This window comes from Verticillium alfalfae, genomic scaffold, assembly GCF_000150825.1.
Source record: "Verticillium alfalfae VaMs.102 supercont1.4 genomic scaffold, whole genome shotgun sequence".
NCBI lineage: Eukaryota > Fungi > Ascomycota > Sordariomycetes > Glomerellales > Plectosphaerellaceae > Verticillium > Verticillium alfalfae.
In genome coordinates this window covers 1980774-2005325 of record NW_003315035.1, presented here as the reverse complement: position 1 = coordinate 2005325, position 24552 = coordinate 1980774, and the positions used below count along the sequence as shown (strand labels likewise).

The 24552-nt window shown below is 55.4% G+C and overlaps 12 protein-coding genes across 12 annotated transcripts; 8 read left to right on the top strand and 4 right to left on the bottom strand.

The window, feature by feature from the left end:
• Positions 1–143: 143 nt before the first annotated feature.
• VDBG_04083 (conserved hypothetical protein) lies at positions 144–959 on the top strand (the record flags this gene model as incomplete). Its single annotated transcript, XM_003006084.1, has 3 exons — positions 144–402; positions 452–790; positions 846–959. The coding sequence occupies 3 exons, from the start codon at positions 178–180 to the stop codon at positions 927–929; spliced, it is 648 nt and encodes a 215-aa protein (XP_003006130.1).
• A 1214-nt stretch (positions 960–2173) lies between these two features.
• On the top strand, positions 2174–4232 carry VDBG_04082 (predicted protein; the record flags this gene model as incomplete). Its single annotated transcript, XM_003006083.1, has 2 exons — positions 2174–2228; positions 2446–4232. The coding sequence occupies 2 exons, from the start codon at positions 2174–2176 to the stop codon at positions 4230–4232; spliced, it is 1842 nt and encodes a 613-aa protein (XP_003006129.1).
• A 432-nt stretch (positions 4233–4664) lies between these two features.
• VDBG_04081 (copper homeostasis protein cutC) lies at positions 4665–5745 on the top strand (the record flags this gene model as incomplete). Its single annotated transcript, XM_003006082.1, has 2 exons — positions 4665–4694; positions 4758–5745. The coding sequence occupies 2 exons, from the start codon at positions 4665–4667 to the stop codon at positions 5655–5657; spliced, it is 930 nt and encodes a 309-aa protein (XP_003006128.1).
• Positions 5746–5877: 132 nt separating this feature from the next.
• VDBG_04080 (LCCL domain-containing protein) lies at positions 5878–7050 on the bottom strand (the record flags this gene model as incomplete). The annotated part of the gene is made up of 1 exon (XM_003006081.1): positions 5878–7050. The coding sequence occupies one exon, from the start codon at positions 7048–7050 to the stop codon at positions 5878–5880; it is 1173 nt and encodes a 390-aa protein (XP_003006127.1).
• Positions 7051–7220: 170 nt separating this feature from the next.
• On the bottom strand, positions 7221–7827 carry VDBG_04079 (LCCL domain-containing protein; the record flags this gene model as incomplete). The annotated part of the gene is made up of 2 exons (XM_003006080.1): positions 7221–7529; positions 7582–7827. The coding sequence occupies 2 exons, from the start codon at positions 7825–7827 to the stop codon at positions 7221–7223; spliced, it is 555 nt and encodes a 184-aa protein (XP_003006126.1).
• Positions 7828–8771: 944 nt separating this feature from the next.
• VDBG_04078 (queuine tRNA-ribosyltransferase) lies at positions 8772–10273 on the top strand (the record flags this gene model as incomplete). The annotated part of the gene is made up of 2 exons (XM_003006079.1): positions 8772–8970; positions 9207–10273. The coding sequence occupies 2 exons, from the start codon at positions 8772–8774 to the stop codon at positions 10271–10273; spliced, it is 1266 nt and encodes a 421-aa protein (XP_003006125.1).
• A 1557-nt stretch (positions 10274–11830) lies between these two features.
• VDBG_04077 (alkaline phosphatase H) lies at positions 11831–14092 on the top strand (the record flags this gene model as incomplete). The annotated part of the gene is made up of 7 exons (XM_003006078.1): positions 11831–12052; positions 12156–12351; positions 12405–12427; positions 12486–12670; positions 12721–12799; positions 12853–13526; positions 13579–14092. 7 exons carry the CDS (start codon positions 11831–11833, stop codon positions 14090–14092), a joined length of 1893 nt encoding a protein of 630 aa, XP_003006124.1.
• Positions 14093–14742: 650 nt separating this feature from the next.
• VDBG_04076 (phospholipase/Carboxylesterase superfamily) lies at positions 14743–15540 on the top strand (the record flags this gene model as incomplete). The annotated part of the gene is made up of 1 exon (XM_003006077.1): positions 14743–15540. One exon carries the CDS (start codon positions 14743–14745, stop codon positions 15538–15540), a length of 798 nt encoding a protein of 265 aa, XP_003006123.1.
• Positions 15541–15873: 333 nt separating this feature from the next.
• Positions 15874–17474, bottom strand: VDBG_04075 (hypothetical protein; the record flags this gene model as incomplete). The annotated part of the gene is made up of 3 exons (XM_003006076.1): positions 15874–16898; positions 16965–17024; positions 17083–17474. 3 exons carry the CDS (start codon positions 17234–17236, stop codon positions 15874–15876), a joined length of 1239 nt encoding a protein of 412 aa, XP_003006122.1.
• A 685-nt stretch (positions 17475–18159) lies between these two features.
• On the top strand, positions 18160–18998 carry VDBG_04074 (conserved hypothetical protein; the record flags this gene model as incomplete). Its single annotated transcript, XM_003006075.1, has 2 exons — positions 18160–18341; positions 18404–18998. The coding sequence occupies 2 exons, from the start codon at positions 18160–18162 to the stop codon at positions 18996–18998; spliced, it is 777 nt and encodes a 258-aa protein (XP_003006121.1).
• Positions 18999–19263: 265 nt separating this feature from the next.
• On the top strand, positions 19264–20721 carry VDBG_04073 (conserved hypothetical protein; the record flags this gene model as incomplete). Its single annotated transcript, XM_003006074.1, has 2 exons — positions 19264–19539; positions 19614–20721. The coding sequence occupies 2 exons, from the start codon at positions 19391–19393 to the stop codon at positions 20719–20721; spliced, it is 1257 nt and encodes a 418-aa protein (XP_003006120.1).
• A 658-nt stretch (positions 20722–21379) lies between these two features.
• On the bottom strand, positions 21380–23141 carry VDBG_04072 (hexose transporter protein; the record flags this gene model as incomplete). The annotated part of the gene is made up of 3 exons (XM_003006073.1): positions 21380–22365; positions 22433–22866; positions 22972–23141. 3 exons carry the CDS (start codon positions 23139–23141, stop codon positions 21380–21382), a joined length of 1590 nt encoding a protein of 529 aa, XP_003006119.1.
• Positions 23142–24552: the final 1411 nt, after the last annotated feature.

The window sequence follows — 24552 nt, the reverse complement described above, 5'->3', positions numbered from 1 at the left end:
TGACCCATTAGATTGGAAGACGCGTTTCGACGCCGAGTCGCGAAGTGTCTGCCGAGAAATGTGGTCCAAGCTTCTAAAGCTGTCAACCGCGGCCGACGACAAGCGACCAGAGTGCTCTCAGTTCCTTGGATACAACTCTCATCACCCTTTCGGTCGCTCATCAAAGCCTGGCATCACATGATGAATCTCAATCTTTCCGCGTCTTTGAATATTTTCAAACTCATTGCCAGGCCTTCTCTTTGCCTTCCGCACCAAACCGTCTCTACATTCAATGATCTACCAATACCCTTGAACAAGGTCCTCGAGGCACAAGGCAGGAAAGCCGATATCAGAGCCGTCGTCTTGGACAAAGACGACTGTTTCGCAGTTCCCGAAACCAATCATGTATACAAACCTTATGAGGCATGTATGCTCCCAGATAGAATCTGCATCCAATCACTAACCTGTCTAGACCCGTTTCGAGGAGTTGAAGGCAGCGTATCCTGGCCGTCGCCTTCTCATAGTGTCGAACACTGCGGGTGCAACCAGTTATGACAGGAACCTAGCCATGGCTGCAGAGCTCGAGGAAGGGACAGGTCTCACTGTGCTGCCTCACTCATCGAAGAAGCCTGGCTGCGGTACCGAGATCATGGAGTACTTTAAGCAACACCCTGAAACTGGCGTCTCCCATCCATCACAAGTTGCTATTGTTGGAGACCGCTTAAGTACTGATATAATGATGGCCAATATGATGGGTAGCTGGGGCTTTTGGGTCAAGGATGGTGTCGTTCCTAATAAAGAGAAGAGCATGGTAAGTTGTTGGCCCAAGTTGCATTGTAACTGCTCTTCACTGAACCATTCGACAGTTCTCCCGACTAGAAAGAAGGCTAGCCGCTTCACTGCTAGCGAGGGGCTACCAAACCCAAGATCCGTCGAGTCAATTCGAATAAAAAAGGCACCGTCTGCATCATTTGTCTAACTCCTGGGCCAGGCGCACAGTACCACAACAATCGACCGAAAGATACCTACCTGCAATCTACTTGCGTATTGTCATGCATCATTATGTCTTTCTTGGCGTTGTATGATTAGGAGGAGAGTTAACAGATTCTCTCGGCCCCTCTCTGTCATAATGAGAGCAGGTCCTGTCAAAGATGCTGCTGTTTAACATTTCCGTCTCACCCAGGCAGACATGGCATCTCCGGTTTGACCATGTTCATCATGTTAGGTCGAATTCATGTACAACTTTTGGCTTTGATTCCCCGCTATTCTTGATCATCAGCTCAGAGTAGGTACGCTGTTGACGTAGCCCGTGACGTATACAGTGACGCTGTCCAGCTATCCATGTTCATTCACGACAAGACTGCGTATCATCTGCCTTGGTTTCCCTTCTTTGAATGTATGGCTTATTATCGCAGCCAGGCCCTCACATTCACCGCCGACAACCTGCGCCTGGACCACCGACCTCTCCCTAATTATCTGCGTTGTCCTCATCTACTTCTTGAATGATTCTGAGATTCCGCTCTTGCTGGCGAAACCGACATCTAGAGCAAGCAGCCTTTCAAAAGCAACGTGAAACACGAAAGCCGGCATCTGGAGGTACTCCTGCTTAAGTCTTCAAACCCTGCTTTTCGTTCTTCACAAAAGCATTGCGATGAATGAAGTGCAGCATAATATACGGAAAATCGGCAACCGCACTGCGTCCTTCCCTCCGGCTACTTCTTTCATGAAACGAATTTCGTTCTTCATGCGGTAGTCTTTATATGAGTCGTAAGTTTCAAAGTACAAGATACATAGTACATTTTTAGGGTGCTATGTTTCTTTTGCATACGAGAACACAGAGGCAGTACGAAATTACATAAAATCAGACAAGCACGCGAAACACAGCTCGGGCTAACGCGAAAGTGCACAAAGCAGGAAGGCACATGGAATCACGAATTTACACGGAATCGTGAAACCATACGGAATCACGAAACCATACAACCACGAAACCACGAAATCACGGAACCACACGAAAGTCAACACGAAGCATCAGCGAACCCACAACGCCAGAGGCTGAACGATCGCCATGGGCGGCAAGACCTGGTCATTGGCGGAGGAGAAGGTCTTCTAGCGGAAGATCATTCCTTTCTCTCAGAGACGCGTCGGCAAGGATCGTGCAAACAAGGAAAGAAGCTGGACGCAGCTCACAGATGAGATGTTCACGCATATGGGTGAGGGTGCCCGCAGAACCTACACCCCCCTCAGCCTTTGTAAGTATTCTCACACAAAATCTTCCAAAATGTATGACCGGGAATCATGGCTAAGAATGGCTCATTCTGGCTCTACTAGTCGAGCACTACTTCCTCAACATTGAGCAGGGCCGACCTTCCCCCAACGCCCACGCCTTCGTCAGGGAGTATAATTGCATGAAAAGTCAGCAACCACACACCCTGTTTTTAATCCTCAAACTGACAAAGGACTTTCTAGACGAAGAGAATGAGGCCAAGAAGGCATTTGAGCGTGCCAACCGCATAGTCGACGAGGACAACGAGGATGGCAATCGCTCGAGCAGCATCCACGAGCCTTCTGATACCGGCGATGGTGAGAATAGCAGCGCTCGTCGACACCCCATGAGGCCTCGGCGCAAAGTTCGGGACGCTCACGTGGGCCCTACCGCCAAAGAACAGGAGCGAAATCGTGTTTCGATGCAGGACCAACGGCCTTTGCCCCCAGTCGACGAGAACTACCGCCGTCGACCTGTTGGGGATTCGGTCGCCTCGCCTTATTCTCATCATCTGGAAGCTTACCGCCACTCTCACCCTCAGTATTATGGTAATCAACACCATGCCCAACTTTCGTTTGAACGCTCGCAGGGCTATCGCCGTAGCCAGGATCAAGGCCAAGGGTTCAGTGGCTACCAGGAGGACTACTATGTCCAGACTCCCGATTACCAAGGAACCCCCGAGCAGTGGCGTACCAGCTATGGGGAAGCTCCTTATCGATTCCAGAATGATATGTCTGGTCGCTACACTAATCAGTATAGTCAGCCGTACTACAGCAACAACTTCTACGAGCAAGGTCCATCCATGCGACCAAGTCCCGAGTACTCACAGGTCGCCGTAAGCGACCACGGACCCGAACGTCCAGCATACTCGCAAGACGACTACGAAAGTCGAGCCCGAGAGGAAGCCACCGGCTCGGATCAACGCCACTATCTCGCCCAACAGGGCAATAGCGCCCCCGGACATGCGCACCAGGAGTTCCGCGGTTTTTACGAAGGCCCACCTCATACCAGGGCAGCTGTCCATTCTGTCGAAAATCACCATCATCTCGGAAGCCGCACTTGGGAGGGCGACGCCCAGTTTGAGAATGTGGGCCGGGTGGAAGGTCCGTGTCAGATTGCCAACGAGCGCGAATGCTCGCCCTCGACCGGTAGCACTATCCTGTTGCAAGATGCGTATGAGGCTGAAGAAGGACAACACCATGTCCGCCAAGCCGAGCCAGGTAGCAGGGGCGTCCCGCGCTCAGGAGACACGACCGAATCTGAACCTGCATCACAACATCACTCTGATCATGGCTCAGCCATCAACACTCGCCCTCCTCACTACCGACAGCGCGAGCGGCGAGCGGAATATCCGCGTACTCCTGAAGCACAAACAGCTCGTCGGCTATTTGATAACGTTGCCACGACTTCCAGCTACGGTTATGTCCCCGCTCTGGATCTCGCACCCGACCGCGAGCTGCCCCTGGCAGGGCCTGATCGCACCGCAAACGACCATATCAATGCGTACAACACCCATGGAGATCGAGTACTCAGTGAGAAAATCAGCCATGCTCGCACTGTCGCACAGCGCGAACATGCGAGTGTGCACCGCAGCCGACTCTCTACGATCAACTCCAGCGGCCCAGCCTTTTCTGCTAGCCAGCAGTTGGAGCCCTACCGTGATAGAGCACAAGACCCCGTAAAACCCGAAGAACCAGTCGCAGAAGTTGAGTATGCACGCAATCTTGAAGTACTAGCTCGAGTCGCACTCATGCAGACCGAGGGTGTTGCTGCTGATGAAAGCGGTGGCCAGCACGCCGCCTCTGGTCGCAATACCCAGGAAGAGGACACCGGCGACGATCAAGAGACTAGTCATTTGATTAAGCGGTGTGACGATGAAGTTGAAGCAGCCCGTCAAGCTCGTGTTGAGAAGGCCTTGCGCCTTGACGCTGAAATCAACGCTGACATTCGGCGCCGACACCTCAAGGACGACGCACAAGTGGAGCAGTAGATCCGCATCGCCCGTACAATGCGATGAGCTTCAGTGAACTAACATGGAAAAGTATACACCCAGCACACCATAGAAGAGGACATGAGTGGCAGTCAGGTTGCATCTCTTGAAGGAAGGTCTCTGATGGTTCAGGAGACACGAAGCTTCGTCGGTTTTAGGGATGCCAAGAATCAGGAAATTGAGCTGGGCTTCCATTCAGCAGGTTGCTCCTGTATTGGGGATTACATCAATGGCAAATTGCTCAGTTCGACGCCCGGCTTTGGTCTCTAGTTCAATTGACTTTGCTTTTCAGAACTTACTGTGACGAGAGACTGTGAGGACGTTCAGGACGCTATTTAACACCGAACACGGTAGACAGCGCAAGAACAGCATTCAACACCTGATGGCTCGTAGAGTCTTCATACGAGAAAGCCCGAAGAACCGTCCCAGACCATGTCAAGTGTGAACATCTTCTGCCACGTCGTGAGCCCCTGAGGAGAAGGCAGATCCACCAGCTGACTAAGAGCTCTACAACGTTACATGAAGCTCTCACCAAGTTCGTCCATTATCCCAGAACAAAACAGCGCACGACTTGTTTCTTCCACTCTCCGACAGTCTTGTCTACTTTCCAGACTTGTGCTGATCACGCTCCGCGATACTATCACGATGTCGCCTACCACATCTCTCGAGATCCCCGTCTTCTCCCCGGCGGCAGCTCTTCACGCCCAGTCTCTCGGCGCCCAGCGCATCGAGCTCAATGCACAAGGCTCGTATCTCGCCGGAGGCCTGACTCCCACTCTCGACGACCTGCGCGCTGTCTCTTTTTCGTTGACGATCCCGAATCGAGTTATGATTCGGCCAAGGGGACCCCCCGCTGAAGGGTTGGATTTCATGTATTCAGAGGCAGAGTTCGAGGCGATGCTCACCGATGTGAAGAGGTTGCTTGCCGGTGGAGGCTTGAAAGCGGAGAGAGGGGATGGATTTGTGTTTGGAGTGTTAAAAAGAGGGGCGCATGGGGTTGAGGCTGACCGCGAGAGGAATTCAAAGCTGGTGGAGGCGGCAGGAGGTTTGGTGTGCACATTTCATCGGGCCTTTGACGAGCTTGTTGCTGGACTGGAGGGTGTCGGTCTGGATGAAAAGGAGGCCAAGGTCGAGCAAGCTATACGAAGTGTTGCTGCCTGTGGCTTCGATGCCATCTTGACGTCTGGAGGGCCGGGACGGGCGCCGGCGAACATTGAAATCTTGAGGGTGGTGACGAGGAAAGCGCAAGGAAGGTTGACGATCATCATTGGGGGCGGAGTTAGGAGTGGTAATATTGGGAGTGTTCTGGGACATCTGGACGTTGATCCCCAGAGCGTGTGGGCGCATTCGAGCTGCCTTGTTGCTGGAGAGGTAGAAAATATCGATCCTGTGGAGGCAAGCAGGATGCTGCTGCAATTCAAATGATCGAACTATGGTAGCCATGAAGACAAATAAGGAGCTTGTAATTGACGTTTGTATTCGTATGAGGGAATGACTCGAGGTTGGGTATTTAGTTAAGCATCCATCTAGCAATCAAATCCATCGTGATCTGTGTCCAAGTCTGCGAACTATCAATCCACTGACCTAGGGAAACCATCACCGCAGATCTCCAAGACTATGTATGCATCTATGTGCATCAAAACGCTCACCGCCTGTGCTTAATCACTTCACTCTCTTCAAGCTGTCGCGCCCGGACCTTGCTTGGCCCAGCCTTCATCTCAGTCCATTCGCCCTCAGTGTTCCACTTGCCCGCCTTGGTATAGTCCCACGTCTGCGTGCCCTCCATGTATGCGAAGCGGAAATACTCATTGTGACGCAGCTCTGGTTTCCGTTCCCACAAGAAACTCGTCTCGGAGCCTTCGCCATCGTCAAAATATGTCCGGAACCTCTCCACATCGTTGACGAGTACGCTAATGCCGTCAAAACGAGGGGCAGGAGGCGTCGCCCAGGTGAAGTTGGCCGTCCACAGGGCTTCGCCAAGGTTGATTTCAGGGGCCCTGATGACGGGGAGGGGCGAGCCATGTTGGGCATCGCCTTGCAAAGAGGCGCCCGTCTGCAGCAGAGGGTCAAAGCCCCAGCGCGCGATGCCGTTGATAAAGAGACCAACGAGAAGACCTTGATACAAGAGGCTGGGCCGCGTCTGCATGCTCGTGCCCGGCAACAGCAGCAGGGCTAGAATGTAGTGATGGATGCGCAAGTTGAGGCCCGGGAGCAGCAGGCAAATGACGATGCCACCGACGAAGAGCGCGTACAGCTTTAGGTACTTCAGCAACCGACCTTCCTGCCTAAAGAACCAGATCTGCTTGACAACGATGACGAATAAGACAATGACGATGATGGCGAGCGCGGCCTTTGCACCTGGTTGCTGCTGCAGGTCATGACCCGTCAATCTTGAAATGGGAATGAAGTCGAGCGTGTAATTAGTCAAGGCGCCCACCCAGCAGGCACCGAGCCAGAGCACCGTCTTTTCGACCTGCGCAGTGAGCCCGCGGAGCAAACGGCGGCCTCCCATCTTGTCGTACATGACGTAGGCACAGAACATGGCGGGCAGGAACTTTCCGAGGATGTTCGAGACGAGCCCAGCTATGCTGGAGTGTCCTGGGGGATCCGATGCAATGCCAACGTGCCAGAAGATGCCAACAAAGTTGGCGAAGAAGAAGAGAGCCGAGGAAGCGGTGAATAGCGACATCACAGACGTATAGACGACTGAGACGGCCAGTAAGTCCCATCGCATGTCGCGAGACTTGCACTCAACGTCCTGCTCAAAGACAAAGGACAGTGGGAAATAGGAATCAAAGCCAACGCTCCTTGATGCCATGTTGGCTCGAGCTGACGTAGTCCTGCCGGTCTGCCGACCACCTTCATACAAATACATTCTTCCTTGCCGTTTGGGTGAGATGACGAATGTGTTGTAGATCGATTTTCCTGATCTCCCACCAGCGAGGGAGTAGAAAGACAATGAAACGGAGCGGCAGTTCGTCCGAGCATCTAAAAGGGGAAACCACTGCCATTGAACGGGCGACAGTCGACACCATTGATGCCGCATCGGTTTCCGGCGCCCCAATACGTGGCGCCGCACCCAATCTCCGAAGGCGTGCGCCAGCCCTCGATCTCAGTGGCGAGCGTCTCGGCTCGCTTGACAAGCGCAAAGGTGACAGCCCAAATGGCTACGTAGAAAAAAACGACAACAAGGCGTTGTTTCCGCTTCGGCAGATACTTCTCCACGAGCAGGAGAGGGAATTCCTGGATGCGCGGGAAGACGGGCTTGATCTTCCAATCGCGCGGGTTCTGGGGGCCCTGTGCCCAGGTCGTTGTGGCTTTCCCACAAGCGGTATGCGGGGTACGGCACCCACTTCCATCTCTTTCCATTGCGGTCATCCTGCAAGAACCTTGGGGTGGAAGTCGATGAGTCGTCCTCCACCTCGAGCTCGCGTCGCTGTTGGGCGGTGGTGGTGGAATCGGGGATCGGGGCGTCGGGATGGTCGGCCGCCGTCGCAGTGGCATCGCCTCGCTCGGCAGCAGGTCTCTCGGTGGCTTCTTGTCGTTCCATGCTGCTCAGGAGGGGTGCGTTTTCGGCAAAGCCATCGTCGCTCATTCTGTTGCTGTCGTGTCGGAGAAGACGAAGGGCATGTCAATGCCCCCCGCGACTCCTAGAGTGTTTCGTTTGGCTGTGCCGCACCCGATCCGTCAGCATTTCTTGGAAAGCGCCACAGATGGGGCCGCCACTCGGGCGCGATCCGAGCTTACTAAATCGATGATGGATGACGGTGGTGTTGTGCTGTCAAAGCAGACATGTACTGGCTGTCTTGGTCTTGAAACTGACGTTTCGACAAACACCGCAGAAAGGGGCGTTGTGGGCAGGAGAACTGCTGTGTATTTAGCATTCACAACCGAGACCTTATCCAAGTCATGAGAGCATGTCGCAAGACTGCTGGCACTGAATCAAGCACCCATCAGCTGGACCAGGGCTTGCCTAGCGACATCCATCCCGAAGAAGCCGTAGAGCAACGTTGGTGGGGATGTTCCAGTGATTGGTCCACTGGCCCCGGGTCCCTGCATGCAGTGTGAAGCGACTAATGTTCGGCAAAGCCACATAATTGAATCGACAAAGCTAGTAGAGATCATGGAAAGAGTGGCTGGTGAGGGTGTCTGTGGCTGGTAAGCGCCATCAAATGGGGTCCTTGCGTGGGGGACACGATGGCTAAAATTTAGTGGGCTAAAGAGTGATTCGGCGAAGTCATCGTGACCAAGTGGCGGCCGTCTTCGTGATATCGACGTTCTCACCAGAGTTGCCCTTCCTCTTTCACCTACTGGCCATAGCTCAGAAAAGCCAGGGTGATCGCCGACGTTCCTTTCTTTCTCGCACTCTCTCCTCGTCAGGCTCGGCACCATAGACTCATCCTCTCCTTCTCGTGTTCCCACAAGCTCACTGCCTACTCGTCATTCTTCGCTCCCCTTTCCCATCCACCCAGCAGAGGGAGAGAGTATGGTATCATGATAAACGGTCCAACGTCCTCAAATGAGGCATCATCAGACGAGATGGCTTTCAAGGTTCTACAGTCAGCGCTGCAACAGGGTTCAGCGGCGAGGCTGGGTAGCCTTGCGTTGCCTAACCGTAAAGTCATCGACACACCCAATTTCATCGCCATCTCATCAAGAGGAACCGTGCCTCATGTCACGCCAGACATTCTCTCAAAACACGCAACTTTTAGAGGTGCCTACATGGCCCTCGAGGATTGTAAGCGCCCAAGACGCTTTCGCACAGGACATTGAGACTCATACCAACCCTCTAGTCATCGAGAAGAAGAGCCCGCCTATTCTGAGCGCTCCGCCCACGCTGGCCAGGCCGCTGCACGCCTTCACAGGCTTCCCTCGCGATATGGCGACCATCATGGGCCCGCGCAGATGCTCACCGGTGAAGACGCCAGTCGGGCAATGGCAGCCAGTCGCTCTCAATCTGGACGTCAACTGGAGCGTCGACGCTGCCTATCGATACGTATGCCGCGCACATCGAAGCACTCAGCCCCGACATTGCCATCGCGCCCGCCGATCTCTTTCACACAAGTGTCCGCCCGCCCGCCAAGAAACTCGTGCGCATGGCGGATCGGACCGAGGAGTGGGTGGCCCGGTTCCTGAAGCCTAGCCGCAGGGAAAAGCTGCGCGAATCCGGAACTGCAGTGTTTGCCCCCATTCTAGGAGTGCCGCACCATGTTCAGTGGCAGTACCTCAAGCAATTGTCCGAGGACGACATTGACGCACTGGTAGGCCTGGCGATCTACGATGTTGACCTGCTACCAGAGGTTCTCGAGCACTACAAGCCGTTGGTGCCCCTGGCGCGACTCTCGCTCCATACTGTTACATCGCCCCAGCAGATCCTCGAGCAGATCGCTGCCGGCGTCGACATTTGCGCTGTGCCGTTCCTCAACACCACCTCTGACGCGGGCATCGCGTTTGACTTTACGTTCCCGCCCCCGCAGGGTCCCCACGAACACCCACTTGCCCTGGGCACCAGCATGTGGTCGCCCGAACACGTCACATCGGTGACACCGCTTGCCCCAGGCTGTCAGTGCTACGCATGCACGAAGCACCACCGGGCCTACATCCACCATCTCCTCAACGCAAACGAGATGCTCGCATGGACGCTGCTGCAGATGCACAACCACCACGTGGTTGGTGAGTTCTTTGCTGGTATTCGTGCCGCCTTCGCAGCAAGTCCCACGCGGTTCGAAGAGCTCTCAGAACAGTTCGTGGCAACGTATGAGGCGGAAATACCACTCGGGACTGGTTCGCGTCCCAGAGCTCGAGGGTATCATTTCAAGGGCATCGCGAATCAACCAAAGATCAACGAGAGCAAGTGGGCCAACTTCAACGACGGCAACGCAGACGCAGAGGGCGCTGTGCGTCCCAGTGACGCGACGGACGAGTCTGCTCAAGCTGCAAGGAGCGCGACAGAGACCCCTGTGGTGCCAGATGAGAGCTCCGTTGAGCTAGACAAGAAGGGCTTCGCATCTAAAGAGGAGGGCGGTGCGCTGGTCAAATAATACATTAAAAACCATTCTGCTACCTTGATGGCCATGATGCGCGCTCCGACGAGGATGCCATGCAGCGGGCTGCGGGCACTATGGATGCTTGATGCACGATCTGTTCGGCAATCTGACGGATGATGTGATCTGCAAATTTGACAGGAATCTAGAGAATGTCACATTCGAAATCTGAGACATTCGATAACTCGAGACGTGGTATCTCGCAGTATTCAAAGAAGACCGACTGCTTTCTGTCCGCCGTCCGCATAGTAGATCGACTTGGTCCCAAGACTCGGCAAAACCATGCTGACTAACGTACAAGCCCACCAAAACCCGACCTTAACAGCAGACCACCCTCAGAAGACCGAACAGGAGCCAAAAAAACAAATCATTGACCAACACAAGACCTGTACAACACTCAATAGCCAGACTAATGAAAAGCGGGCAGCTGCATGCAGCTTCGGTCAACTGGTTCCCCCTCACCTCCCCCTGCACCGTCAATGCTGGTCCTACCCGACCAGCCTTCACAGCCAATGAGAAGCTCGGAATCGTCCACGAGGCTTCGAGCCGTCCGGTTTGCCTTTTCCGCCAGATCAACAGCATCATCGATCATCGACAACCCTGCACCTGGGAGCTCGCCATTGACGAATCATCATCCTGCAAGCGTCCGAATGCACCATGCTACCCCTCTCAACTGGACTGACCTCACCCTGTTGTAACCCCCGCCGGCCTTCGACCCTGATCGGACAGACAGGCCGCTACTCTGTTCAGCCCACTTCTTCTCGTTCAACTCCACCCTGACACGGTCCTTGTCGACACCGAAGAAGCTCTCTACGCGAGTGAACATCTTCGAGCATCCTCTTCGGTGATCTTCATTTCCACCCTCACGCTGCACTGGCAGCGCGCTAGGCCTCGACCTGCCGAGCTGGCGACACGGAGAGGTACAGCACGTGCCCTCATCGCTCAACATGATCGGCTGAACGTTCCACGTTGCTCATCACCGGTCATCTCTCTTTGCCCCACCCCAGCCCTGTACCGGTCGTTGCACGCTCGCTCCGATGTCTTATCACCAACGAGTGGAATCATGCATACCTCCCTCCAATTGCTTGGGGAAACCAACAAGCGGAGCGCCCGCCCCGCACGCGTGCCCCAAGTCGCAGGGTTTAGAACAGCTGCAACGGCTGCTCGTCTGGGTTCGTCAACCCACCACGAGCAAACCAGGTTCACCACAGTCTCTGCAGACCACGTCGTAGCCGCGGTCGCGAAGCCGTCTTGAGCCTGGCGCCATGCAGCAATGACAATGGATCCGGCGCCGGGCGAGAGCTCTGCAACCTCGCAAAAGTCCATGGATCGGCACGTGCGGCTGGCAGGGTTCGATAGCTTGACAGTTTGGAAATCACCCCCCGAGCCGTATAAGTTCGAGCCCTCGATGCATCTCCAGCCGCCCAACGGTCCTTTGTTGCTCTTCCCTTGTCCGGCCACACCTGCGCCAGCGTTGTAAAGCTTCCCTTTCTCAAAGAAACCTTGCCGACCTAGGAGATCGGACAGCGAGAAGGCATCAGGCTCAGCGTCACCATGGCCAAGCTCAACATTCTCGCCCTCGCGGCCGCCGGCCTTTCTGCCGTCTCAGCCCAGACGTTCCAGCGTCTCGGCTCGTGCCCCGACCTTGGCTGCGTCCTGCCGCCCGACCAGTCCGACTTTCTGCCTGGCCAGTTCTTCGACCTTCGCGTCGAGGTTCACGCTCCCATCAACGGCTCGGAGGCTTTCAACAAGGGCGTTCCGGACGAAGACTTCTCCGTCACCATCACCAAGGAGGGCGGCGAGACCAAGTCTCTTGAGGAGTTTTTCAAGATTGATAAGGAGCCAAAGCTCGAGTCCTTGGACCTTCCACTGGTACGAGGACCTCTACGCCGAGGATGCCAAGGAGAGCTCTGCCGTCAATGTGGCGTCCAAGGTCTGGCGCCGCATCGCTATTTACGAGCCTGGCAACTACGAGGTCAACCTGAGCTACTATGGCGACAAGAAGACCACCGCCAACTGGGTCGTGCGACCTCTGGCGACGGAGAAGAAGGCCAAGAACATCATCTTCTTCATCGGTATGTTTCAGATGCAGCTCAATTGCTGAAACCAGCTAAATGGTCTTTTCTAGGTGACGGCATGACCACGAATATGGTATGGATGGGAGATTGAAAATCTACAACGGTGCCAGGACTGACAATGACCCCAACAGATCACTGCCGCTCGTCTCCTCGGACACAAGAGCATCAATGGAAAGTACCAGACGAAGCTGGCTCTCGACAGCTTCCCTGTCCTTGGTCACCAGATGACGCACTCCATCGACACCTACATCACCGACTCCGCCAACTCGGCTTCTGCTCTGTACACCGGCCACAAGAGCACCGTCAACGCCATGGGGTGAGCAAGATTGGGGAAATTCATGTACTGCCAGAGCTAATTGGCCCCAGTGTCTACGCCGATTCTTCTCCCGATCCATTTGACGACCCCAAGGTTGAGACCATTGTTGAGCTCAGCACGCGTATCTGGGTGAGTACTCCCAAACAGGCCCTGTCCACTACAAGCAAGACTAACAAGTGTAGGGCACAATCTGGGGCGCTGTGTCGACCGCCTTCATGGCCGATGCCACCCCCATCGCCTTGACTGGCCACACCCGTGCTCGCTCGCAGTACGGACCCCTGATCGAGCAGGCTCTGAACGGTATCAGCAACTACTCCTGGCCCAGCCACAAGGGCCCCGACGTCTACTTCGGTGGCGGCGCTGAGCAGTTCATCCCCGGCAGCGGCTCCTACAAGGGCAAGGACTACTACGCCGAGTTTGCCAACCAAGGCTACACTGTTTCGCAGAACAAGACGGCCCTTGAGGCCGCTGACTCTGGCGAGAAGGCCCTCGGCATCTTCTGCAAGGGCAACCTTCCCACCTGGCTCGACCGCAACGTCTACACCAATAACCTCCAGGGCCTCAAGAACAGCCCTGCCGGCGGTGATGGCGACGCCAAGGACCTGCCCGGTCTCAAGGAAATGACCCTGAAGGCCATTGACGTCCTTCACAACCGTGCCAGCGAGGATGGTTTCTTCCTCATGTCTGAGGCTGCCTCCATCGACAAGCAGATGCACGCTCTTGACTACGACCGCGCTCTTGGTGACCTTCTCGAGCTCGATGATACAGTCCGCGCCACGATTGCCAAGCTGAAGGAGCTCGGCATCCTCGACGAGACCCTGATCGTGGTCTCTGCTGATCACGGCCATGGCTTCGAGTGAGTGCTGAGACCCCATTTCTGGTGTACGTACCAAAGCTAACCAGCACAGCGTCTTTGGCGGTACCGATACCAAGTACCTCGCCGAGCAGGAGGACTTCCGCTCCAAGCGCCGCGCCGTCGGCACCTACGCTCGCTCGGGCCAGTCGCAGTATACCTCGCCCAACCCCAACGTTAGCTACAACACCGGCCCCAACTTTCCTCTGAACTGGACGCCTCGCTACGCCATTGCCGCCGGCTTCGGCGCCAACCCCGACCGCCGCGAGAACTACCGCCTTCACGAGTCTCCCCGCAAGCCCACTGTGCCTCTGGCGCCCAACGACAACTACGTCAACCCCAAGGACGCCCCCGACGGCTTCGTTGTCAACGGCACCATCCCCGTCGACGAGGCTCAAGGCATCCACTCGCTGACGGACGTCATGGTGTACGCCATGGGTCCCTGCCAGGAGACCTTTGGCGGGTCGTACGACAACACGGACATCTTCTACAAGATGGCCAACTGCTTCGGCCTCGGTCAGCCCAGGGATAGCAACAGCCCTTGCAAGAGGAAGCGCGCTATCGAGTGAACGAAAGGGTCGTGATGTTGATTTAAGGCATGAGTAGCGTGGTGTTTGGCGGGAGCTGAAGGCGGTGGCCTTATTTGATAATGTAGTCTACTTGCTACCAATACAGTGAAATCTTAATCTCGTGTCCGCCGTTGCATGGCCAGAGCACTTTTGTGGCGCTCAGGAACCTTTTTTTTTTTTTTTTTTTTTGCTCTGGCTTGGCTTGGCCTCTGATTTCGGTCATGTCTCATCGACTCTGCTTGAAAAAAAAAAGGGTTTAATATATTTGGAACCATCAATCCCAGAAACTCAGGAAGCTGAGGGACTGATGTGAAGGGATCGAGAGGGAAAGGGGCCGATGACATAATCGCCCAACTAGCACCAGGGGTCCAACGCCCCCACCCCAAAGAAATCTCAGTAGCAGGCACAGCGGGGTCATGCCCCTCGGCAGGAGCACTGAGCCAACGTCATCTCGACCCCACCAAAGCAGTGAATTGATCACTCACCCACCCACCCACACAGTCAGCTTGAGCCATCCGAGTGCATCCCCCTCAGCCATCACGACGGCTAGGCAACCAGGCATATCGACAGAACGCATTGGAGGCACCCCTTCATCCTCTTCATCCAAGACACCGGCCCAACACAGCTCGAGGCACCCACACACAGTCAAGATGCCCGCCCGCGTCCCCACCGAGGCCGACTTTGCCCACCTCACCTCCTCCCCCGCCGTCAAGATCGCCCTGACATGGCCCAAGCCCGCCGAGCTGACGACCTCGTTCCTCATTGTCTTCCACGGGCTCGGCGACCACGAGATCCCCTACGCTGGCTTCGCCGAGGGCATCAACCTCCCCGGCGTCTTGAGCATCGCCGTCCAGGGCACGACGCCCCTGCCGCTCGCGCTCCTCGGCGACCCGGACGCCCAGCCCGGGCGCAACTTCCACTGGGGCGACGACATCAAGATCGATGACGAGACGGGCGAGATTGACCCGGACCCGGGGTACGAAAAGGCCGAGACGATTGTCCGCGAGCGGCTGATCAAGGAGACCCTCATCGACAAGCTCGGCTGGAGCCTCAGCGACATCATGTTCTTCGGCTTTGGCCAGGGCGGGTCCCTGGCGCTGGGCTTGGCGTCGAAGCTGCGGGTCGGGCAGGCGCTGGAGGAGGAGGACGGCAAGGCGCCGGAGGACGCGGCGTTCAAGGGCGTGCTGTCGCTGGGCGGGCCGCTGCCGGGGTCCATGGTGCCGACGGTCAGCGCACGTGGCAAGGCCAAGACCAAGGTCCTGGCGCTGCAGTTTGAGCTGGACGAGATTGAGGAGCTCAAGGCGGAGTTTGAGAATGTCGAGGTTGCGCACTGGAGGAGAAAGGGCGTGTCGATGCCGAGGGAGAAGGAGGAGATGGTCCCCATCATGAAGTTCTTTGCCGACTGCCTCAACGATGGCGTGACTGGCGTTGGGGGGCCGAGCGTGTAAGCACGATTGGGGTCATAAGAGAGAGGGGGGGATGGCAAGATCAAAAAGCCGATGAAAGGCGTTGTGGCAACACCGAAGAACAGGTGATAATGAAGGGCGACGCCATGCAATATCAAAAATCGATATACGACGCCATGCAATTCAGAGTGTGACGTCAAACATTTGAAGCTGCAGAGGGCCCCATGATGCTCACGGGTTGTGCTCAATTGAACACGGAAGCTGGCCTTTCAAGCGCGTATTCGGCTGAACATGAGGTCAGAAGGGGCCGAAATGAAGATTAGATTGCGTTGACGCTAGAGATTACAAATTTCCTACTTGACCAGGCCATGGTGTCTAATAAAGTGGTCGCTGCTGATATTGTGGTGCAATGAACTGTCCACCCATCATCATTGGATACTGCTGCTGCTGCTGCATCTGGGGTGGAGGAAGTTGTCCACCCATCATAACAGGATACTGCGGCTGCGCGACTTGCATCGGAAAGAATTGATTCCCCATCATCATGGGGTACTGCTGCGGCGGCGGAGTCGTCTCCCTGCCATAGAACCGGTGTGGGTTCAAAGGAGCGCTCAGCCAGGGGTCTTGTTCAGTACGGCGCTTGTTCCAGGGACTGGGACTCTCGAGGGTGTCGATCCGGCTGACCAGCCCGCCGGATGTGTGCGGCCTTGGCATGTGAGGCCTTTGCAAGGAGATTTGCGACGAGTTGTTCATATGCATCGTGTGGCCGTACTGATGGCCCGTCGCGGTGAGCCCTGGGGATGGTGTGACAGACCGCGTGGGAGCTCGCGGTTGCGGCGGCGAGGGAGTGGCGAGTTGTCGGCTAGGTGCTCGGGTGTGTGGCCTCGGGGGACGAAGCGTATTCTGCGGGCTCCTTTCCTTCTGGTGTCCCTCATTTTTCTTTGCGCCTCTTGCTTTGAGGAGCAAGGCGACTGGGACATCTTCATCATCTTGATCCGCTGCCGCAGCATTGACCTGGTCAGCAAGCGTCTTGTCGCTGCTCGACTGCCGCTTGGAACACGCCGACAGCCATGTCTCGACCGATGCATCTGCGACGGCCGGTGACTCGGGGCGGGCTCCCGTGTCTGGCTGCCCGACACCTCCACCCCCTGATACTTTTCGCCTGTTGTACCGCTGCTCGGCGATGTACGCTTGTTGGCGATCCCTGTGTTGGAACGCGTCTTGTTTCGTTTGCCTTTCATCCACGTCGTCAAGGTCGTTCTCGTCTTGCGAGTAATCGCTTTCGTCGTCCAGTTCGTGCTGGTGCATCATCTTCGCCCGTCGGTACATCTCAAACTCCTGGGCCGTCATAATCTTGCTCTGGCTGCTCGCGGAGGATCGCTGTCGTCGATGGCCTCGATAATCTACGGACAAAGAAAAGAACGTCAGATCATTCGGGTCAACCAGTGCGTCTATAGATTCGTCCGTACCGTTTGCTGCTCCTCTTTGCTCTGGGCTTGTTTGTTTTCCGTCGTCAGAAACGACATCATCTACGGCAGGCGTTAGTTTTCGTAACTGCTTATGGATGCAGCGCTGTGAGGTACTCACCGATCACCAATGATTCGATAATGGCAGGCATGGTGTCCTGGGAGAATAATCCAGGGTACGGCTGGTTCTCTTCGGCGGCATCGTCACGAAAGTCCCCGTGCTGAGCAGGCTGGGCTTCCTCCTCGATGGCCTGCATCATGGTCGGCTGAGACATTGTGGCGAGAGGCTGGCGGTGATGGTGGACAACAAAAGTGAGGCTTTGCAGTGTCTAAAAGCAAAGCAGGCTCGAAGTCGAGATAAGAAATTGGGAGCATTGCAAGACTATGAAGGTCAGGCCGGGGCGACCTTTCCTTAAGGCAGCCTGCCGACGGACCATGCATGAGGTCTCCTCGTATTGTGCCCTGGTCATCGTCCCGTCCAGCACAGACTGTGGGGAACACGAGGTCTGGCCCGGCTCTATGATCCCTGGATTGCTTCTATTCTCGGGTTTTAGGGGTGTTTTTTGGTGGAGGACTACGGCACGCCAGGCAGGCAATGATCGGGATCCTCCACCCTGTTCTGTTATCGATAGTTTTTCTTTTGCAGAGCGGGACCGTGGCTGGATGCCTATGAAACCCCGGTTTTGTTGGGGCAAAGGAATTCTGTTGTTCCTACCCCTTATTTTCCGCCGTCAATTCTTTTTGCTCATTGGGGGGGGGAGCCGGCGAAATGATTTTGCACCCCTTCGCCAAGCCTTCTGGTCTCCATCCAATTCCTTTTGTCCGTATGAGGTACAGCGAAGAGCCCCCAACTACAGGAGTCTCGGTCTTTCCCGCGGGAAGCTATGGCCGCCTGACATGTCCAGATATGGTCTCTAAAAGCGAGTACCGTGGCATTTTAGCATCGCCCCTTCGACTCGGTCCCACTGCACGCAAAACAAGATATCTGTTTGGTGGACTATGGTTCGGCTCCGCTTAGAAATTCAAGCACGATTCTGGCCAACATTGAAATTTGATCTATAGAGCGCACATCAATGGCATCGTTGGCGTTCCAAACGTTGCAATCGCCCCGCGCTCCACACGCAAATTGATACAAATATGAGTCTTCGAGGGAGTAATATGGCGTCCTGTGCAGCTCTCGTTTTTTCACATTCCCAAAATGACAGCCGCTCCCGAGTCTCCCAGGCCTCAACTGAAGGCTTTACTGACACCTACTCTCTTCACCAACATCCGCCGAGTCTGGTTCGCCCACATCTCTGATGCCGAACACATCTTTGTCCCATCGCTTGAAGATGCCTTACACTGGTTCACTCGGAATGAAGAGTTCGATGGCGTTTGCAGGTGAGGATTCATCACCGCAACTTCAACGCAGCCTGAACCAGACTAAAGGCGCCATCATGTAGGGCAGAGTTTGGCTCCACATTAGCGGCCCTCGAGGGGTTGACCTTTGACGGGTCAGACATGATCGCGGCAGCTGAACTCACGTCTCCGCTTGACTGGATGAGCCTGATCATCCTTCTCGACCAGATCACGCGAAACTGCTTCCGCAATGACGAGGCCGGCAGGGCGTATGGTTTCTTCGACGAAAGGTGTCTGCAGCTGGCACTCAAAGCGATCGAGAGAAGGATCCCTGAAGACCCGGAGATTCGGTACCGCCAGGCATACAGGTTCTGGTTCTACATGCCTCTTGAACATTCGGAGAGCATGCAGATGCAAGACATGTTGTTTTCAGAGCACAGGCGCATGTTCAGCGACACTCTCTGCGTCCTCTATGGGCTGAAGACAGAACTCGGAGAAGACATGCAGGCGGTCCTCTCGACCAAAGAAGTGCTCGAACGCCGGCGGCCCGCTCTTGAGCCCTGGATTGGAACGCTTTCCAGGATCGTAACCGAACATAGAAATGTTCTGGAGCGCTTCGGGCGGTACCCGCATCGGAACCAAGCTTTGAAACGAACTTCTACGGCCGCTGAGGTGGCTCATTTGAAGATTCGCGGGTAGTGGCCGTTGGCTAGTATGGCGCGTCTAGATTTGACAAATACGTCGAAGACATGTAAAGCTACCTAGACTCCTCCAGTCTATCTGCGCCCGACCAAAGATAAACAATATCTGTGCTATTCACTAGAAGGCTCCCAAATCCCTTCCCTATTGTAACACGGGCTTTGTGTGACGTCATTCGCGATGACACTGGGAGACGTCATCTTCGAGGGTCAAGTCACCTGCAACCGAAAAAACAACCAGAGGCCAACCGTTGTACGTCAACGGAGACAACTCAGTCTGGTAATAAACAAACTTCAAGCAAGGGAAAAAAGAAATCAGGGCATTCTCACCATCACGCATGAATTCACCATATTCTAGTTCTTTCTCTTGACCCCCCTAGATTCAACACAGCAATGGCCGAGGCACTCGCTGGAGCTGTTGCCGTCGAGCAGGTCATTTCGACCGCTGTCGAGGCGACTGCCGTTGCTGCTCTCGCCAAACCAACTCAGCCTTTGAAAGGGTCGTTGTCACAGATTGCAACCTTTCCTGCCAACGATGGCCAGTAAGTCATCGTCCTCTCTGTCGTCTCTCCGAGCGTCATGCCGAATACCCGTATGTGCTGACTCCCACGTGCAGGCTTTCGCTTTCTCGATACAATCACACCGTCACCGTCATCGAAGGCAAAGCCTACATGTTTGGAGGCCAGAAGCAAGACAGCCAGCTCTGCTCTGTCAACATTCATGCTCTTGCGATCCCGACCACAGGCGCTGCTGCGGCCAGCGAATATGCGTGCTACCCCGCGCTGGCGATGAAGGACGTCGACACGGGCGAGATGCTTGTGCCGGCTCCGCGCACAGAACACGCCGCCTGCGCCCGCGGTCAGTACCTCGTCGTCCACGGTGGTCGGGACGCAACGGGCGCTGTCATCGACGAGGACTGCATCTGGCTCTGGGACTCGCGTGCCCTGAGCTGGTCTCGCATCCAGGCACCGAGCCAAATCGGCAAAAGGCTGTCCCCTCGATACGGCCACCACATCTTTCTCGCCGGGAAGGAAGACGTCCTCGTCCTACACGGAGGCCGTACTGGACCAGAGAGTCCGGCTGACAAGGAGACGTGGCTCTTCACGTTCGACACGCTGGCGTGGACGAAACTACCATCGGCTCCGGCGGCCCCGATGGCAGCCGCGTTAGTGGACCACGCCTTGTACACAGTTTCGAGGGGCGTGAATACACCTGGCGCGATAAACTTTCTCGACATCAGAGGCAGCGCGGCGGATCGAGAGAGGGCTGATGCGCTGGCATGGCAGACAGTGGACTATGCAGTCAGTCCACTGACCCCTGCCCCCGAACCACGTGAAGGCGGCGCCCTCGTGCCGATTACGACCGGAGTGGGCCGGAATTACCTTATTTACATGTTTGGCCACTCTGACGGCGCATTGGCTGACGAGGGAGACTTTTACTCAGACATCTGGTCGCTACAGGTGCCTAGTCGGGGACTCAGTGCCGCGGCTCTGAAGGACGCCATCCGCGAGAAGCTGCCGCGGGCGGAATCGGGAGAGTTCGGCTGGGCTGAGGTCGAAATCGTGCCAGTGGAGAAGGACAGCGGGGGTGGCAAGGCGCATCCGGGACCACGAGCTTTGTTTGGCGCCGCTGCCGCTGGGGACGCAAACTTGGTCTTCTGGGGAGGCATCGATGGCAGTAGCAGTGGGAATGTGGAAGACAGCTGGTTCCTTCAGATACAGTGAGGACCTAGTGAACAGGGCGAAGAACACAACAACATCAAACTTGCAAGAGCTAGCGCACTCTGTTTTCAAGTGTGTCGTCCTTTTAGGGTTTGGTTGGTATCAATCGGGAAGCAAGCATTGGAATAGGCACCTCTGAACCCGGAAAACAAGAGGTGATACGCCGCGATAGATTATCGTATGTGGCGAAAGACTACAAGATTTCGAGGACAGAGAGACATCTAGGGTCCAGTGAGAAGGCCGCCTCTCACGACCAGCATGAAGATTAGTGACGCTTCGCACGAAGAACTCAATGTGTGACGCAGACCACGTCACCTCAGGATGCAGATACACCGGCCTCATGACCGTATGTCCCGCAACGCATACAACTCTGAGTTGAATATCGACAAGAACGGAAGCAGTCAAGCAGTTTCTTCATCAATATCCAATTATATTAAAAGAATGACTAAGACCTGGACCCATGGTCCCAAGTTTCAGAGCTGTCCTCAAAGGACTTCTCTGAACGACATATCTGCAGCACACACCACCAGATATGAATAGAACGACCAAATTCCTGGCCATGTGCTCCACGAATTGCCAACATGAGCATGAACATTCTGCGCATGTCAAATGCTGCCATGGGTTTAGCGGAACAACAAACACAGAGCAGAGTCATGCGCGCTTAAACCTTGGTGCCAACGACTTGGTGGACCTCCTGCTCGGAAGAGGGAACTCGCTCGGTCTCCTCCTGCTGAAGTTCCTTTTCGACGTGGTCGAGGTTTAAATGGGCGACGGCGGCACGGTCTCCATCGATCACCTGTGCAAGCTCCTCCAGGGTAGGGCCACGAGTCTCGACGTACATGAAGTAGATGAAGATGACCTCGCCAAGAACCCAGACCGTGTAAATAAGGTAAAGCCTCCAAGTGTTGCCGCCGTATCCAGTGTCTTTGTTGGCCTCATCGGTCTCCCAGGCCTCAAATGCCACGGGGTTGAGATATGCGTTCAGAAGAAGAGCGATTTGAATCGAAATGTTGAGGAACATGAGACCCTTGGCACGAAGCGAATAGGGAAGAATCTCAACTGCATAGCCGATCAAGAGACCAGACCAGCAGGTAGAGTAGAAGACACCATGGAGCCAGACCAGGAATATCATGGCGTTGTTGGCGCCAGCAGCTCTGTGCTGTTCGGAGAGGCCGCAGGTGAGGGTCCAGAAGACGAGTGTGAGGAACATGCCGCTCGTGGAGAAGAGGAAAGAGAAGCGTCGGTTGAGACGTTCGACGAGAAGAGCGCAGCTGATAGAGACGAACATGTCGAGAACAGTCTTGCCAGCAGTTATAGCCAGGCGCTCGGTTTCACTCGAGATACCAGCATTGGTGTAGAGACGTGCAGAGTAGTTGGAGACAACGCCGTTGCCGGACCATTGGGAGAAGATACCAAGAGAGAACAGCACGGCAAGACGGTAACGGTTTCCCTTCGTCTTGAAGAAGTCAACATACTTGGTGCTGTTGTCAGCCTCCTGTTCCATCTTGATCGTGTCGCGGATCTCGCGGAACTCGAACTGGACTGTTGGGTGGTCGACATTGCCACTGGCGTGGTACTTGGCGAGAATGGCTAGGGCCTCATCTTGACGATCCTTGGCGATGAGGAAACGAGGAGACTCAGGAATCCCTAACCAGCTACGTTAGTGCAAATCCAGGCAGACAAAGACGGAACCAAGTGTCATTTTGTGACTTACACCACAGAACGATCAGTTGCAGGAGACCAGGAGCACCCTGCAGAATGGCAGGGAAACGCCACGACCAGTCGTTGCCCCAGAAATGGGTCCCGAAGCAGGTCCAAGAGACGAGAAAAGACCCAAGATTCCAGAGACAGTTGTACACAGTAGTGAATCGAGCGCGGTGCTGAGGGTGACAGATCTCGGCCAGAAGCATAGGGGAGCAGATCTGAGCGAACGAATTGCCGAATCCAAGGAGGACACGACCGCCAGAGTAAGTTGCATAGTCGGGGGCGGCAGCCTGAAGAGCGGCGCCAATGGCCATGATGATGAAACCAATGGCAATGGAGGGGCGGCGGCCCCAGCGGTCGGCAATGATAGGAACGATAGGAATGGAGGCAACAGAGCCAATCTGGTAGAGAGCGACGAGAAGTCCAAGCCTATCGCCGGTAGGCCTATCGAAGAACTCGTTCCAGCTGTCGAAATTCTGGACGGTACCCATGTACATGCTGATGACTGTGTCAGACTGATGATCAACAACGATGTCTCGGAAAACCTACCCGTCCCAGCCAGTTCCCATGGAAGAGACGCAGAGCACAACCGAGTAGAAGGTCAGGACCCTGAGGCCGGGCTCCCTGTACCAGACTACGTGCTCAAACTTGGGCGCCTCATCACGAATCTTCTGCGTCTTCTCGTCGGTCCCGAGACCGATGATCTCCTTGATGCCCATGGCGAGCTGAGGCTGATGGGATAAAGGTGGTGAGGGCGAGGCAAGATGATTGTCTTCTGGTGCTCAAAAAAGAATCTGACTTGTCAAGCGCCTGGCGGACTTCCTTCGGTTGAGTTGAAGAACAAAAGGGAAAGGGAGAGTAAGGCAGCCCCAGATATATAGAAGACGTGAGTGAAGGGCGTGGTACGCAGCGACCTGGGCCTGGGCAATGGCGGGCAGGCGGACCGCCCTTCAGATCCAGATCACGGAGAGAGAAGGCGGTCCCTCAAAGTGGAAGACGCACCCCATCTATTCATCAGACGAGGGGCCCCGCCACCCCCAAATGTCCCTCGCCCGGTGGACAGATGCTCATGGAGTTGCCGAGGACGAGCAGGGGTCGCGAGGGAGGGTATGCGCCAGCATCTGTCGAAAGCCAGGTCAGGGTTGATGTAGCTGGGCCGAGAAGTGGAGTGAGGAATGAGTGACAGACCACCCAGGTGTCGTGTACGGAGCGAGAGTCGCATTTTGCCGGAAGAGAATCGAGACGATATTTTGCTGCCGGAAAAGGGGGGCTTTGTTCCACCTTGGCCATCTTTTGGGGTCTTGGAAGTCTTGGAAGTCTTGGAACGCTCGCTGGCCTTGCAAGTCTTGGATGTTGGAGTAGCGTTGGAAGTTGAGGAAGTCATGAGGCTCTGCCAAGAAGGGGGGCAGCTGCCCCGGGGTAGGGGGGGCGGCCTGTGAGCCCGGGCCGCGTGGCGCCTGCCAAGCTGTGCCCGAATAAGCGAACAGGCATGTCTTCTAAGGTATGTACCTAAGGTAAGGTACCTTACCTTAGGGTACTTAGGTAGGTGAGGTAGGTAAGTAGGGGCCCGAAGTACTGAGGCGTCTTCAATGCATTTGTGATTACCTCGACAGGACAGGGCAGTCAACAGCGGTGTCTGGAAGGCCTGAAAGGCTTGATTGAAACCCCATCTTGACGAGGTACTTGTGGGGAACATGCAGAAGGACATCTATGTTCTAACCAAGCTGGCAGACCTGATATTACAGGTATTTGTGAGAAGGGCGTGCAGTGGATTGGTTCGGTGCGTTCGATGGCTGAGGCAAAGACAAATGACTGAGGACCAAACCTGTCCACCGCCATAGTCCTCTGTCGCTTGGGCTCATGACTCTCTTCAAGTGAAGCCACACTCGGATACAAATTTGCCCCAGCTTAGAATTAGGGGAAAAGGGGGGCATGGGGTAGGCACTTGAGGTGATGAGGTTAGTACGGTAGGTAGATGCCTTGGTGCTCGCCTGTTTGCCTGATTCCTTGCAATTCGAGTGCTGTGCAATGTGCATGCCCAGCCCTATGGCGGCGCGCCTCGCAGGACTGTAAAGCATTCGCTGGTGTCTGAGTCGTCCAGCCCATTTTACTGGAAATCTTGGTCCTTCT